Source organism: Salpingoeca rosetta, assembly GCF_000188695.1.
Source record: "Salpingoeca rosetta unplaced genomic scaffold supercont1.30, whole genome shotgun sequence".
NCBI lineage: Eukaryota > Choanoflagellata > Craspedida > Salpingoecidae > Salpingoeca > Salpingoeca rosetta.
Window position 1 is genome coordinate 397150 of NW_004754904.1, and position 10684 is coordinate 407833.

At 54.6% G+C, this 10684-nt stretch overlaps 5 protein-coding genes across 5 annotated transcripts in view; 3 read left to right on the forward strand and 2 right to left on the reverse strand.

The window, feature by feature from the left end:
- The window catches only part of PTSG_09919 (uncharacterized protein), a 1979-nt gene extending 1850 nt beyond the window's left edge, over window positions 1-129 (reverse strand). Inside the window, exon 1 of the mRNA XM_004989218.1 lies at window positions 1-129. This exon is cut by the window's left edge and continues 148 nt beyond it. Within this exon, the coding sequence (XP_004989275.1) occupies window positions 1-61 (61 nt within the window). The 5' untranslated portion in view covers window positions 62-129.
- A 132-nt stretch (window positions 130-261) lies between these two features.
- On the forward strand, window positions 262-2345 carry PTSG_09920 (uncharacterized protein). Its single transcript, XM_004989219.1, has 3 exons — window positions 262-527; window positions 849-1366; window positions 1556-2345. The coding sequence occupies exons 1-3, from the start codon at window positions 383-385 to the stop codon at window positions 2282-2284; spliced, it is 1392 nt and encodes a 463-aa protein (XP_004989276.1). The 5' UTR covers window positions 262-382; the 3' UTR covers window positions 2285-2345.
- Window positions 2346-3305: 960 nt separating this feature from the next.
- Window positions 3306-6176, forward strand: PTSG_09921 (uncharacterized protein). Its single transcript, XM_004989220.1, has 5 exons — window positions 3306-3941; window positions 4217-4326; window positions 4568-4766; window positions 5013-5283; window positions 5631-6176. Exons 1-5 carry the CDS (start codon window positions 3890-3892, stop codon window positions 5740-5742), a joined length of 744 nt encoding a protein of 247 aa, XP_004989277.1. The 5' UTR covers window positions 3306-3889; the 3' UTR covers window positions 5743-6176.
- Window positions 6177-6298: 122 nt separating this feature from the next.
- Window positions 6299-7406, reverse strand: PTSG_09922 (uncharacterized protein). The gene is made up of 3 exons (XM_004989221.1): window positions 7313-7406; window positions 7028-7123; window positions 6299-6781 (listed from the first exon to the last, which is right to left on the reverse strand). The coding sequence occupies exons 1-3, from the start codon at window positions 7331-7333 to the stop codon at window positions 6698-6700; spliced, it is 201 nt and encodes a 66-aa protein (XP_004989278.1). The 5' UTR covers window positions 7334-7406; the 3' UTR covers window positions 6299-6697.
- A 3-nt stretch (window positions 7407-7409) lies between these two features.
- The window catches only part of PTSG_12953 (palmitoyl-protein thioesterase 1), a 4513-nt gene continuing 1238 nt past the window's right edge, over window positions 7410-10684 (forward strand). Inside the window, exons 1-9 of the mRNA XM_004989222.1 lie at window positions 7410-7629; window positions 8025-8107; window positions 8263-8350; window positions 8491-8553; window positions 8944-9019; window positions 9244-9319; window positions 9656-9725; window positions 9963-10072; window positions 10448-10610. Coding sequence (XP_004989279.1) covers window positions 7483-7629; window positions 8025-8107; window positions 8263-8350; window positions 8491-8553; window positions 8944-9019; window positions 9244-9319; window positions 9656-9725; window positions 9963-10072; window positions 10448-10610 — 876 coding nt within the window. The 5' untranslated portion in view covers window positions 7410-7482. The remainder of the gene's footprint in view (window positions 7630-8024; window positions 8108-8262; window positions 8351-8490; window positions 8554-8943; window positions 9020-9243; window positions 9320-9655; window positions 9726-9962; window positions 10073-10447; window positions 10611-10684) is intronic.

The window sequence follows — 10684 nt, forward strand, 5'->3', positions numbered from 1 at the left end:
TGCACCGCTCAGCTACCTGAACGGCAGCAGCTACATTGCCGCCATCAACGCACGCCTGCATGGTTCGCCTTTGGATGAGGAGAGAGAGAGAGAGAGAGAGACGTGCAGTGCAGAGTGTTTGCTTCTTTGGTTGCTTGTGTGGAAAATGGCATGTCAACAACGCAGACAGGAAGGACCACCAACCAACAGGTGGTTTGGCAAAATTGCACAAATCACCCATCCGCGTTGTAGAATTTTCCCTAATGCTTTGAGCTGAATTTCCGCAAACAGCAACCCACGCCGTGTGAAGGAGATCGCCCGTTCGTTTTTCCCACCCTTCCCACCCCCATCATCACATCACGGAGACGCTGACTGAGGCACCACACGAGGGCAAGGGCGGGCGATGCTTGAGTGGGTACGGGACTGGCTTGCCCCGTACGTGCAGCTGTCAAAGAGCCGTGATGAGCGACAGGGCATAAACAACCTCCGCATTGGACTGAGCACCATCATCGTCGCCCACCACGCTGGCATGCCATATGGAAACGCAGGTGTGATGTGATGTGCTGTGCTGTGATGTGATGATGTGTGTGTGTGTGTGTGGTGTGTGATGTGTGATGTGTGCTTTGTAAGATACAATCGTGGGGTTGTAGATGTGTTTACTGATGTGAAGCAGCCGACATCAGTGGGCGATGCCTCTCACTGCCACTGCACACACACACACATGCACTTTCTCTCACATGCACACACACACGCTCACTCACTCACTCACACACTTTCTCACGCACTCACACATGCACACACACACACACTTTCTCACGCACTCACACTCGCTCACTCATTCACTCACGCCGCGCGCGCTGTGTATGTAGGACCGTGGATTCTTGTGAGCGAACATCAGACAGACTGGCTTGGCGGGTTCTTTGCGTTGAGCGAGGCGTTTGCGGTTCCCATCTTCTTCACGCTCTCCGGGTACTTTACTGAACTGTCGCTGCAGCGCAGTGATGTGTGGGCGTTCTGGAAACACCGCATCCGGCGGCTGTTCGTGCCGCTGATGACCATGCTGCACATTGTCAACCCGACGTGCTTCTACTACGCCTACCGCGTGCACTCGCATGCGCCAGATGCAGCCACGGTTGGGTGGTGGGAGTTCTACACCAGCCACTGGCTGGGCCTGCGGCATCCGCAGCACTTTCAGTGGCTGCACACCGGCCTCAGCGTGCCACTGTGCTCCAAGATCCACATGTGGTTTGTTGAGACGCTGCTGGGCCTCACGGCGGCGTGGACGCTTGCACGACCGCTTGTTGCGCGGGTTGAGCAGCATGCCCGCGCACGCGGCTGGGCGTGCTCCCCAGACACTATGCGCAGCAGCGCGAGTACACGTGATATTGTGGGTGGCGATAGCCGAAACAACAACAACAACAACAACAACAACAACAACAACAACAACAACAACAACAACAACAACAACAACAACAACACTGACAGCAGTTCCAACAGCAGCAGGGATGCTAACAGCTCAGCCATGGTTGTGCTGGATGGTGCGGGGCACAGATTGCGCGATACGAACGGCACACAGGCGCAGCACCAGCGGAGGAGACCTGTCCATAAGCAGCAGCAGCAGCAGCAGCAGCAGCAGCAGCAGCAGCAGCAGCAGCAGCAGCAGCACAGCACGGGTCGCGTGTGGCGCGTGGCTGTGGTTGCTGGTCTCATCACGGGCGCCGTCACGTGGGCCGTCAGGATCCGCCATCCCCTCGACGAGCGACTGGACTTTGCGCTTACATATGTCAAGCCCGCACGCTACCCGCAGTACGTGCTCAACTTTCTGCTTGGTGTTGCATTTGCGCGACTAGGGTGCACGCTCAAGTCCACGCACAGGGCAGAACGCACGTCGCTTGCGGTGGCTGGCGGCTGGACGGCGCTGTTTCTGGTGGGCCGCGCGCATATTGAAGGGAACCACAGCCTCATCTCGGCGTTTAAAGGCGGGTGCACGTGGCACTCGCTGGCGCTGTGCGTGCTAGAGTCTGTTGTGTGCGTGCACGCCACGTTTGGCCTGCTGTCTGCAAGCATGCGGCACGCCAGCTACGAGAACAAGAGCACGCGCAAGATGAGCGGCGCCACCTTTGGCGTGTACATGCTGCACATCCCCGTGGTCATGTTCTGGCAGACGGCATTGCAAGGGTGGCAGGTGCACGGCTCGCTCAAGTGGTTTGCAGTGACGCTGCTCTCTCTTCCGAGCGCCTTTGGCCTCAGCCTGGCCACCCGCTCCGTTCCCCTCGTCTCCTCTTTCCTCGGCATGCACAAGTGATTGTGTGTGTGTGTGATTGTATGATATTGGATGTGATTGTGTGTGTGTGTGTGTGTCTGTGTCTGTATTTGTGTGTGTCTGTGTGTGTGTGTGTGTGTGTCTGTGTGTCTGTGTGTGTGTGTGTGTGTGTGTTTGTGTCTGTGTGTCTGTGTGTGTCTGTGTTCGTTCGTCCGCTTCTGTTTCCGCTTGTGCGCGTGTTTTTGTGTTCACTGTTGCTTCTTGTTTGTGCCCATGTCACTTCGCCCCTTTCTTGCCTGATCTGCAATGCTGATAACCCCCCCCCCAATTCCATGTGTATGCGCACCCGAGACCCCCGAGACACTGCCCTGTTCTTTCGCTTTCGCTTTCCCTACGTTAGGCCGTTCTGCTGACCCCCTCTCCTGATGACCACAATGAAGCCGTGCGCTTTCACGTCGTGCTGTGCGTGTCTATGTGTGTGTGTGTGTGTGTGTGTGTGTGCGTGTGCGTGTGCCTGCTTGCCTGCTTGCCTGTGCGTGAATGTGTGTCTGGGTGTATGTGTGCGTCTCTGTCTGTGTGCGTGCGTTGTCTCTCTCCCTCTCTCCCTCTCTCCCGCTCTCCCTCTCTCCCTCTCCCCTTTTGATCTGTGTGTGAATTACTCGCCCAATCTTAGGTCCTTCCCGCTTCACCCGTTGCTGTTCTTGTCCATCACCTGCTTTGGTCCTTGTGTTAGTGCTCGCTGTCCCTTTTGGCGATGCGCCTCTAACCACACGCCACCCTTCCCTTCTTTGCGTGCCGCTTTTCCCGTTTCCTGTGTTACGCACAATAGCAACAATCTGCAACAAACAACACATGGTGGGTGTGCGAAGCAACATGTGGGGAGGGGTTCTGTTTGATTGTGCGCTTGATGTGACAGAGTCATGGATGTGTCTGTCGCATATGGGGGTCACATGTTGCATGTGCCACACACGACACCTTCATTCACAAGAAGCACAAAAACAAATCGCACCAAAAAGGCAACTTTGCCTTTGTGTCAACAACAAAAGAAAAAAGGCAAAATTGACTTTGAGTGGGTGCACGACAACGGGCGGTGATGCAGGACAACGAGCGGTGGCAGTGCGGGGAGGCAGCCGTGGTCCGTTGCTGGGAGGTGGGCCATCACCGGGGAGAAGCCACACCGACCCTGGCCCGTTGCTCGGGTCGAGACGGGAACGACGGCGTTGCTCATTCAACTCCCGACACCCGCACCGCAACAAGCGCCGAGCTGCGCCAACCAGGTCCCGCACAGTGCAGCCAACCACACTGGCAGACGAAGTCTGCGGTCACTCCAGCAACAGCAACACCCCTGCCACCAGCGCCATGCGCGGCGACGCGAAGGAACAAAGGCAACAAAAGCAACAAGGGAATTGCTCAAGTGCCGCCCAGTGCAATCGTGCACACGCACACACGCACACGCACGCGTGAGCGAGGTCTCCCTGCGCCCACAAAAGGCCATTCATCCATACCCCCGCGCGCACGCACACGCACACGCATACACAGAGAGACACTCGAGTGGCATCTGTGAGCCTGCAGCAGACACTTCCGCTTTGCCAGACCTCGCTTTGCAGCACTGCAGCATATCACGACAACACACACACACAGCCAATCATGATGAAGACGGTTTTTGCACTCGCCTTCCTGGCGTCCATCGCCCTCTGCCGTGAGTGCCGTGTGGTGACGGTACCTGTGCTATCGTTGCAGGGTTCTGCCTTATTGTACTGTGTGTGTGTGTGTGTGTCTGTGTGTCTGTGTCTGTGTGTGTGTCTGTCTGTGTCTGTGTGTGTGTGTGTGTGTGTGTGTGTGTGTGTGTGTGTGTGTGCGAGGGACTTTGGACCTTCTGCTGTGGGACGATTGCATGTGTGCTGTGTGGTGGTTGGTGTTCCTTATGAGAAAGTTGCTTCCATCTCACGCGCTTTGTGCTTTGCACCCAACCAGGCGGTGCGGTGGTTGTGTCGGAGATTGAGAGCTTTGATGTTATTGGCGACTACATTGACCAGAAGACACACGCAAGGGACCCCTGCGTCAGAATCACAAACGCCCACGAGGTACGGTTGGACGTTTGCGTGTTTGCGTGCGTGCGTGCGTGCGTGCGTGTACGTTTGTGAGGATGCGAGTGGAGAGAAGGGGAGACACAGTGCGGATGTCTCTCCTTCCATATGTATGTGTGCGTGTGTGGGTGAGTGTTGACCTGTCTCACGGCCCACGGCTCACGGCTCACGGCTCACGGCTCACGTCAATGCACGCCCATGTACCATCCATGCACAACCCATTTGACGACGCATGCAGGGCTTCCGCTTCAACATTGCCACGGAAGAGACGCTTGTTCCCATTTGCCTGAGCCTGTGCCCCGACAGCCGCCTCGGCTACGAGATCACGGAGGGCTGCGACGAGGAGTGCGATTTCTGCCTGGAGGCCCTGGAGTGCGTGGACGATAACCCGCCAGAGCACCCCGGCAGCTGCCGCGCCATTGTCGACCTCGACTGCGGTCAGTGGTGCATTTTGTGTTGTGTTATGTGTGTGTGTGTGTGTGTGTGTGTGTGTGATGTGTGTGTAATGTGTGATGTGTGAATGTGTGAATGTGTGAATGTGTGTATGTGTGTGTGCCTGTCTGTCTGTCTGCCACAACCCATGACATCTCGTTTCTCGCCCCCACCCCCCTCCACGCACACTCATAACCCGCCCCCCCCCCACACGCATACCTTTCCCTCGTCCATCTCCGCCAACAACACAGACGAGGGTCCGTTCACGTGCCTGCCGAGCAACACCGGCGTGCGCTTCACCCCGGCCGACGTGCCCGAGGGCGTTTCCCAGGCAGATCTCCCGCGCAAGGAGCTTGCCTCTGAGGACGGCTTCATTGCCTTTGTCACGCGCGAGTGGTGCACGGGCAACAACGAGACATTCGACCTCCTCCCCTGCAGCCCCGGCCGTGAGAACTGCCACGCCATGGAGCCCTGCGAGTCTGAGAGCTACGACTGCTGCTACCTCGCATCAAGCCTGGCCCTGTAAGTGTGTCTGCATGTGTGCGCTTCTGTGTGTGTGTCTGTATCTGTGTGTCTGTATTTGTATCTGTATCTGTGTGTGTGTCTGTATTTGTATCTGTATCTGTGTGTGTCTGCCTGCCTGTGTCTGTGTGTCTGTGTGCCTGCCTGTGTCTGTGTGTCTGTGTTTCTCTGTGTGTCGTGTGCACGTCATGAATCCACCCTACTCTCTTGTTCCCTGCCTTGCACTCTGAAAACACACACCACAACACAAAACACGTGCTGCTTCGTCCGCGTGCTTTCCCCCAACCAACCGACTGCGCCACAACTCACTCTCTGTCTCCACCGCCACACACCGCAACATCAAACAGGACGACAACCACCACCACCACCACCACAACCACCACAACTACAACCACCACTACCTCCACAACCACCACCACCGAGGCTGTGACAAGCTCCTTCTTCTTCACAGGCTTTTGAATAAGCATACACACACCTACCACCCTTAACACTGCCCCTTTCTGTTTTGCTGTCCGTCCGTGTGTCGTATCCTCTACTGTTGCTGTGTTGCGGTAGTTGTAATTGTGTCGACTGGGCGTATCATGATGTTATGTACAAGCTGCCTTGGGTGCGCCCAGGGCAACACTCATTCTCGTCTTTTCGTGTTGGCTGGGTGCTGTGGCCCTTGGTCAGTCGCTTCTCCTGCCCTTTCTGTCCTGTGGTTCCCCTTTTGCGTGTGCGCCTCTTTCTCTCTTCCCGTCCCTGTGTATATGTGCCTGTTGCAGTTCGCACCCACCACCGTATTTGCCCAGTGCATTGGTGTTCTCCCAGCTTGATGAGGCTCCACCTCACGGCTTTTGGTTCGTGGTTTTTTGGTGTGTATGGAAACCAATGAAGACAACATATGAAACATCCATGTTGAGAGAACAAGTTGCTGTGTGGAATGAAACAATATCGCCACACAGAGTGTCAAAATCATGCGTGCACACCATTGTGTTCCTGTGTCACACACATAACGTGCTCGTGTTGGTGCTCAGTGCTGTTTGTTGGTTTTTTTTTTTAATTTGTGGTTCAACACGCGAATAAGCCTCGTTGGGTTATCACACGGCTAACCCAGGTTGCAAGGACAAGGCAAGACACACAGGACACTGGCCGCAAGTGAACAGACACAACATACGCTGCACATCCACACACACGAACACACGCACAACCCCCGCCCTCAACCGACCAAGTTGACCAGCAACAAGGCCTGACGACAACAGAGACTGCAGTGAACACGTGAAGGGAGGCCACGCTAAGAAGGAACGTCAACAAGCAACGCAGCAACCAACATGCCGCCTCGTCCAAAAAAAAGCGCAACGAGGGAATAAATATGCCGGTGACGAGTGCATTACTGTGCTACGACCATAAGCTGCCACGCCCGGTTCCGCTCAGCTCACCGTGGGGCCAGGCCCACGGCGGCGTCAACGCTAGCACAGGCATGACAGCTGGCGCCCGTTAGGGCCGACACTTTCTGCCCCTGTCGGCAAACAAAGAAAGTAAAAGAAAGGGGAAAAGAGGGGACAAGCGGTAGGGTAATGTGTTGTGTTGTGTAAGAGAGTGGGTGAGTGGGTGAGTGGGTGAGGAGATGAAGAATTGCATGGTGTAAACTTTGAGGCGCACACGCATGAGAACAGATGCAGTTCACACAAACAAGCCACACACGAGCACACACACACACACACACACACACACACACACACACACACGAGCACACTGTGCGTACCGTGTCCGAGGACTTTCCCCGAAGCCGGCAAGCAGCACTGCTGCTGCCGTTATGAGAGCAACAATCGTCTCTCCGTTTGTAGCTTCGATGGCACTCCTGCATGGGAAAAAAGGGGAGGATGGAGGGGAGGGAAGCAAAAGAAGTGGAAGTGGGAGGATGGTGGTGAGATAGACGGTCAAAACACAAAAACAGCAACAACAAACTCGAACAAGCAGAACAAGGCACACACCAATCCCCCTCATATCCATCATCCCATCTTGGCCCACGTGTTGTTGGCTCTCGTACCTCGCGTGTTGAACTGATCATATCTCGCTGTCAGCACACGCACATATTTTTTCGTGGAACACGCCACACTATTTTTTGCTTTGCCGAAAACTCGTGTCTATCTTCGTCAAAACCACACTACGACTTAATTCAGTTTACGACAAACGACAGACAGAAAGAAACTTGTGAGGATGATGATGATGCAGCGTTTTGTGGGTGGCTTTGTGGTGGCTGTGGCTGTGGCTGTGCTTGTTGTCGCTGGCAGCGGCAGCGTCGCAGTTGCGGTTGAAGGCGAAAATGCCAGCGCGATCCGACCCACCGTGTTGTGGCACGGCATGGTGCGTACGTGAGTGGGTGGGTGGGGGAGGGGGGGCTAGGTGTGTGGGTGTGTTGTTGTTGTTGTTGTTGTTGTTGTTGTTGAAGTTGTTTAAGTTGTTGTTTATTAAGTTGTTGTTGTTTAAGTTGTTGTCGTTGTTGTTGTTGTTGTTTAAGTTGTTGTCGTTGTTGTTGTTGTTGTTTAAGTTGTTGTTGTTGTTGTTGTTGTTGTTTAAGTTGTTGTTGTTGTTGTTGAAATTGTTGTTGAAGTTGTTGTTGTTGTTGTTGTTGTTCTCTACTTGTTTGTATTCTTGTGTGTGTGTGTATGTGCTTCGTCTTTGCGCAACAAGTTCACGGTTCAAGCCTCACTCAACGATGTTTGGCTTTCCACTGCTCCAATGTTGGCTTGCTTGTGTAGGGTGACACGTGCTGCCTTCCATTTTCCATGGGCGCCGTGAAGAAGGAGATTGAGAAGCACCTCCCAGACATCTACGTGTACAGGTGCGTTGCATGTACTGTCTGCATGTTTTCGCGCCTCTTCTTTTCCTTCCCACTGCCACTTATTCTCCATTCATCTGCGTTTCACGCCTCATCCCCGCTTTGCATCCTCTGCTGCCACTCCCCTTCACCCACACATGCGCGCGATCACCTGGCAGCATCATGCTTGGCAAGAACGAGATTGAGGATGAGTTTGAAGGCTTCTTCGGCAACGTCAACACGCAGGTGGACAACATCTGCACCAAGGTCAGCCACGCCCTCATACACCGGCCCTACGATCGCCGCCCCCTGCTTGTGCCAGGGACATACAAACCGCGATTGCTGCGCGCCATCTGACGACTGTGTAACAATGTAACGCCCCGATTCCTCTTCACGTACACCTGCAGCTGAAGAGCGATCCAAACCTCAAGAATGGCTTCAACGCCGTCGGCTTCTCACAGGGCGGGCAGGTGTGTGTGTGTGTGTGTGTGCGTGTTTGTTTGTTTGTTTGCTTGTTTGTTTGTGTGTCTGTGTGCGTGTTTGTTTGTGTGTGTCTGTGTGCGTGTTTGTTTGTTTGTTTGCTTGTTTGTTTGTGTGTGCATGTTTGTTTGTGTGTGTGTGTGTGTGCGTGTGTGCGTGTGTGTTTTTGTTTGTTTGCTTGTTTGTTTGTGTGTGTGTGTGTGTGTGTGCGTTTGTTTGTGTGTTTGTTTGTTTGCCTGTTTGCTGGCTTGTGTTGACGTGCCTCTTGCCCTTTTTGTTTGCTTGTTTGTTTGTTTGTTTGTGTTCGCATGTCCTCCCATTCTGTGCATGCTCACACATCATCTCCTGTTTCCCTTGCCGCGTTCGCCCATGTGCTGCAGTTTCTGCGGGCATACGTGCAGCGCTGCAACGATCCTCCCGTGCACAACCTCGTCACCCTGGGCGGACAGCACATGGGTGTGGTACCTTCACACACCCGTGCCGTGCTCGTTGTGCTCGTTGTGCTCGTCGTGCTGTTGTCGCTTGTTTGCTGTGTCTGGATTCGCGGTCCTCACTGTGCGCCAGCTCTGCGCCGCAATGCACAGCATCTGCTCAATCGCGTTTGTTGCTTGCTTGATCGTGCCATGCCATGTATGTGCCACCGCATACACGTTGTGTCATGACATGACACCATGCAACAGGTGTGACGGACATCCCCCATTGCACCGCCACCAACGCCACTCTGTGCCAGCTCATGGCCGAGGCCCTCAGCGTCGGGTGCGTGTCTGTGTATCTGTGTGTCTGTGTGTGTATATGTGTGTCTGTGTGTCTGTGTGTGTGTGTGTGTCTGTGTATCTGCGTTTATCTGTGTCTGTGTGTCCGTGTGTGTGTGTCTGTGTGCGTCGCTCTCTGTCTGTGTGTGTCGCTCTCTGTCTGTGTGCGAATTTGCCTGTCCTCGCTGTTGTGATTGCACGTGTGCGTTGCCGTGTCACAATACAACCCAACCAATGTCCTTTGCCACTGCTCACCCACTGCGCCTCTCCCCGGTGCACTGCCTCGCCCATACAACCCTCACCCACGCCATCCCCGCCTCTGCTTCTTTTCTCCTCTCAGCGCATACGTTGACGGCATTCGCAACTACAGCGTGCAGGCGCAATATTTCCGCTCCGCCTTTGAGTACAAGGTGCGAAGGGTGTGGCGTGTCTCTGTCTGGATGTGAATGTGTGCGTGTGTGTGTATCATGTGTGTGTGTATCTGTTGTTCTCTGTGTATATCATGTGTGCGTGCATGTGTGTGTGCGTGTCTGCTGTTTTGTGTGTTGAACTGCCTGCTTGGCCACCGGCTGATGTCCACTCTCGCCCCCGAACATACACAAACGCACCCTGCATGCTTCTTCCCCCGCCCCTTCGCTGTCGAGCAGAAGTACCTTGAGAAGAATATCTTCCTCGCGGACCTGAACAACGAGCGGGCCACGAAGAACGCCACATACAAGCAAAACCTCGCCTCCCTCAACCGCTTCGTCCTTATCGAGTGCGCATGTTTGTGTGTGTGTGTGTGTGTGTGTGTGTGTGTGTGTGTGTGTGCATCTCTGTGTGTGTGTGTGTGTGTGCATCTGTGTCTGTGTGTGTGTGTCTGTGTGTGTGTGTCTGTGTGTGTGTATGTGTGTGTGTCGGTGTCGGTGTCGGTGTGTGTCTGTCTCGGTGTCGGTGTGTGTGCGCGCGACTGTCCATCTGTCTCTCTACCTGCCTGCCTGTCTGTTTCTCTGCCTGCCTGTCTGTCTGCTTGTCTCTGCTGCGTGCGTGTCTCTTTGTGCTGTGCGTCTGCGTGACTTGAACACCGCTTTATGTCACCCCCTTCACCCTACAATACCTCCAACACCTCGCCCGCCTGACTGCACGTGTTCAGGTTCTCTGAGGATACGATGGTGGTGCCACGGGAGAGTTCGCAGTTTGGGTACTTCAAGGAGGGCGCGATGAAGGAGATTGTGCCCATGCGCCAGCAGCCCATCTACACCGAGGACTGGATTGGTCTGCAGCAGCTCGACAAGGACAACCGCATCGTCGAGAAGGTGGACTGTGTGTGTGTGTGTGTGTGTGTGTGTGTGTGTGTGTGTGTGTGTGTGTGTGTGTGTGTGTGTGTTTG

Bases quoted from the DNA above. Each gene is read 5' to 3' on its own strand.
- PTSG_09922 (XM_004989221.1), bottom strand. From the start codon at position 7,333: ATGATCAGTTCAACACGCGAG. The intron at 7,124-7,312 runs GTACGAGAGCCA...TTTCCCATGCAG, and splicing joins TGATCAGTTCAACACGCGAG to GAGTGCCATCGAAGCTACAA. The intron at 6,782-7,027 runs GTACGCACAGTG...GTTTGCCGACAG, and splicing joins GGGGAAAGTCCTCGGACACG to GGGCAGAAAGTGTCGGCCCT.
- PTSG_09921 (XM_004989220.1), top strand. From the start codon at position 3,890: ATGATGAAGACGGTTTTTGCACTCGCCTTCCTGGCGTCCATCGCCCTC. The intron at 3,942-4,216 runs GTGAGTGCCGTG...GCACCCAACCAG, and splicing joins GGCGTCCATCGCCCTCTGCC to GCGGTGCGGTGGTTGTGTCG. The intron at 4,327-4,567 runs GTACGGTTGGAC...CGACGCATGCAG, and splicing joins GAATCACAAACGCCCACGAG to GGCTTCCGCTTCAACATTGC.
- PTSG_09920 (XM_004989219.1), top strand. From the start codon at position 383: ATGCTTGAGTGGGTACGGGACTGGCTTGCCCCGTACGTGCAGCTGTCA. The intron at 528-848 runs GTGTGATGTGAT...CTGTGTATGTAG, and splicing joins CATGCCATATGGAAACGCAG to GACCGTGGATTCTTGTGAGC. The intron at 1,367-1,555 runs GTGGGTGGCGAT...AACGGCACACAG, and splicing joins GCGCGAGTACACGTGATATT to GCGCAGCACCAGCGGAGGAG.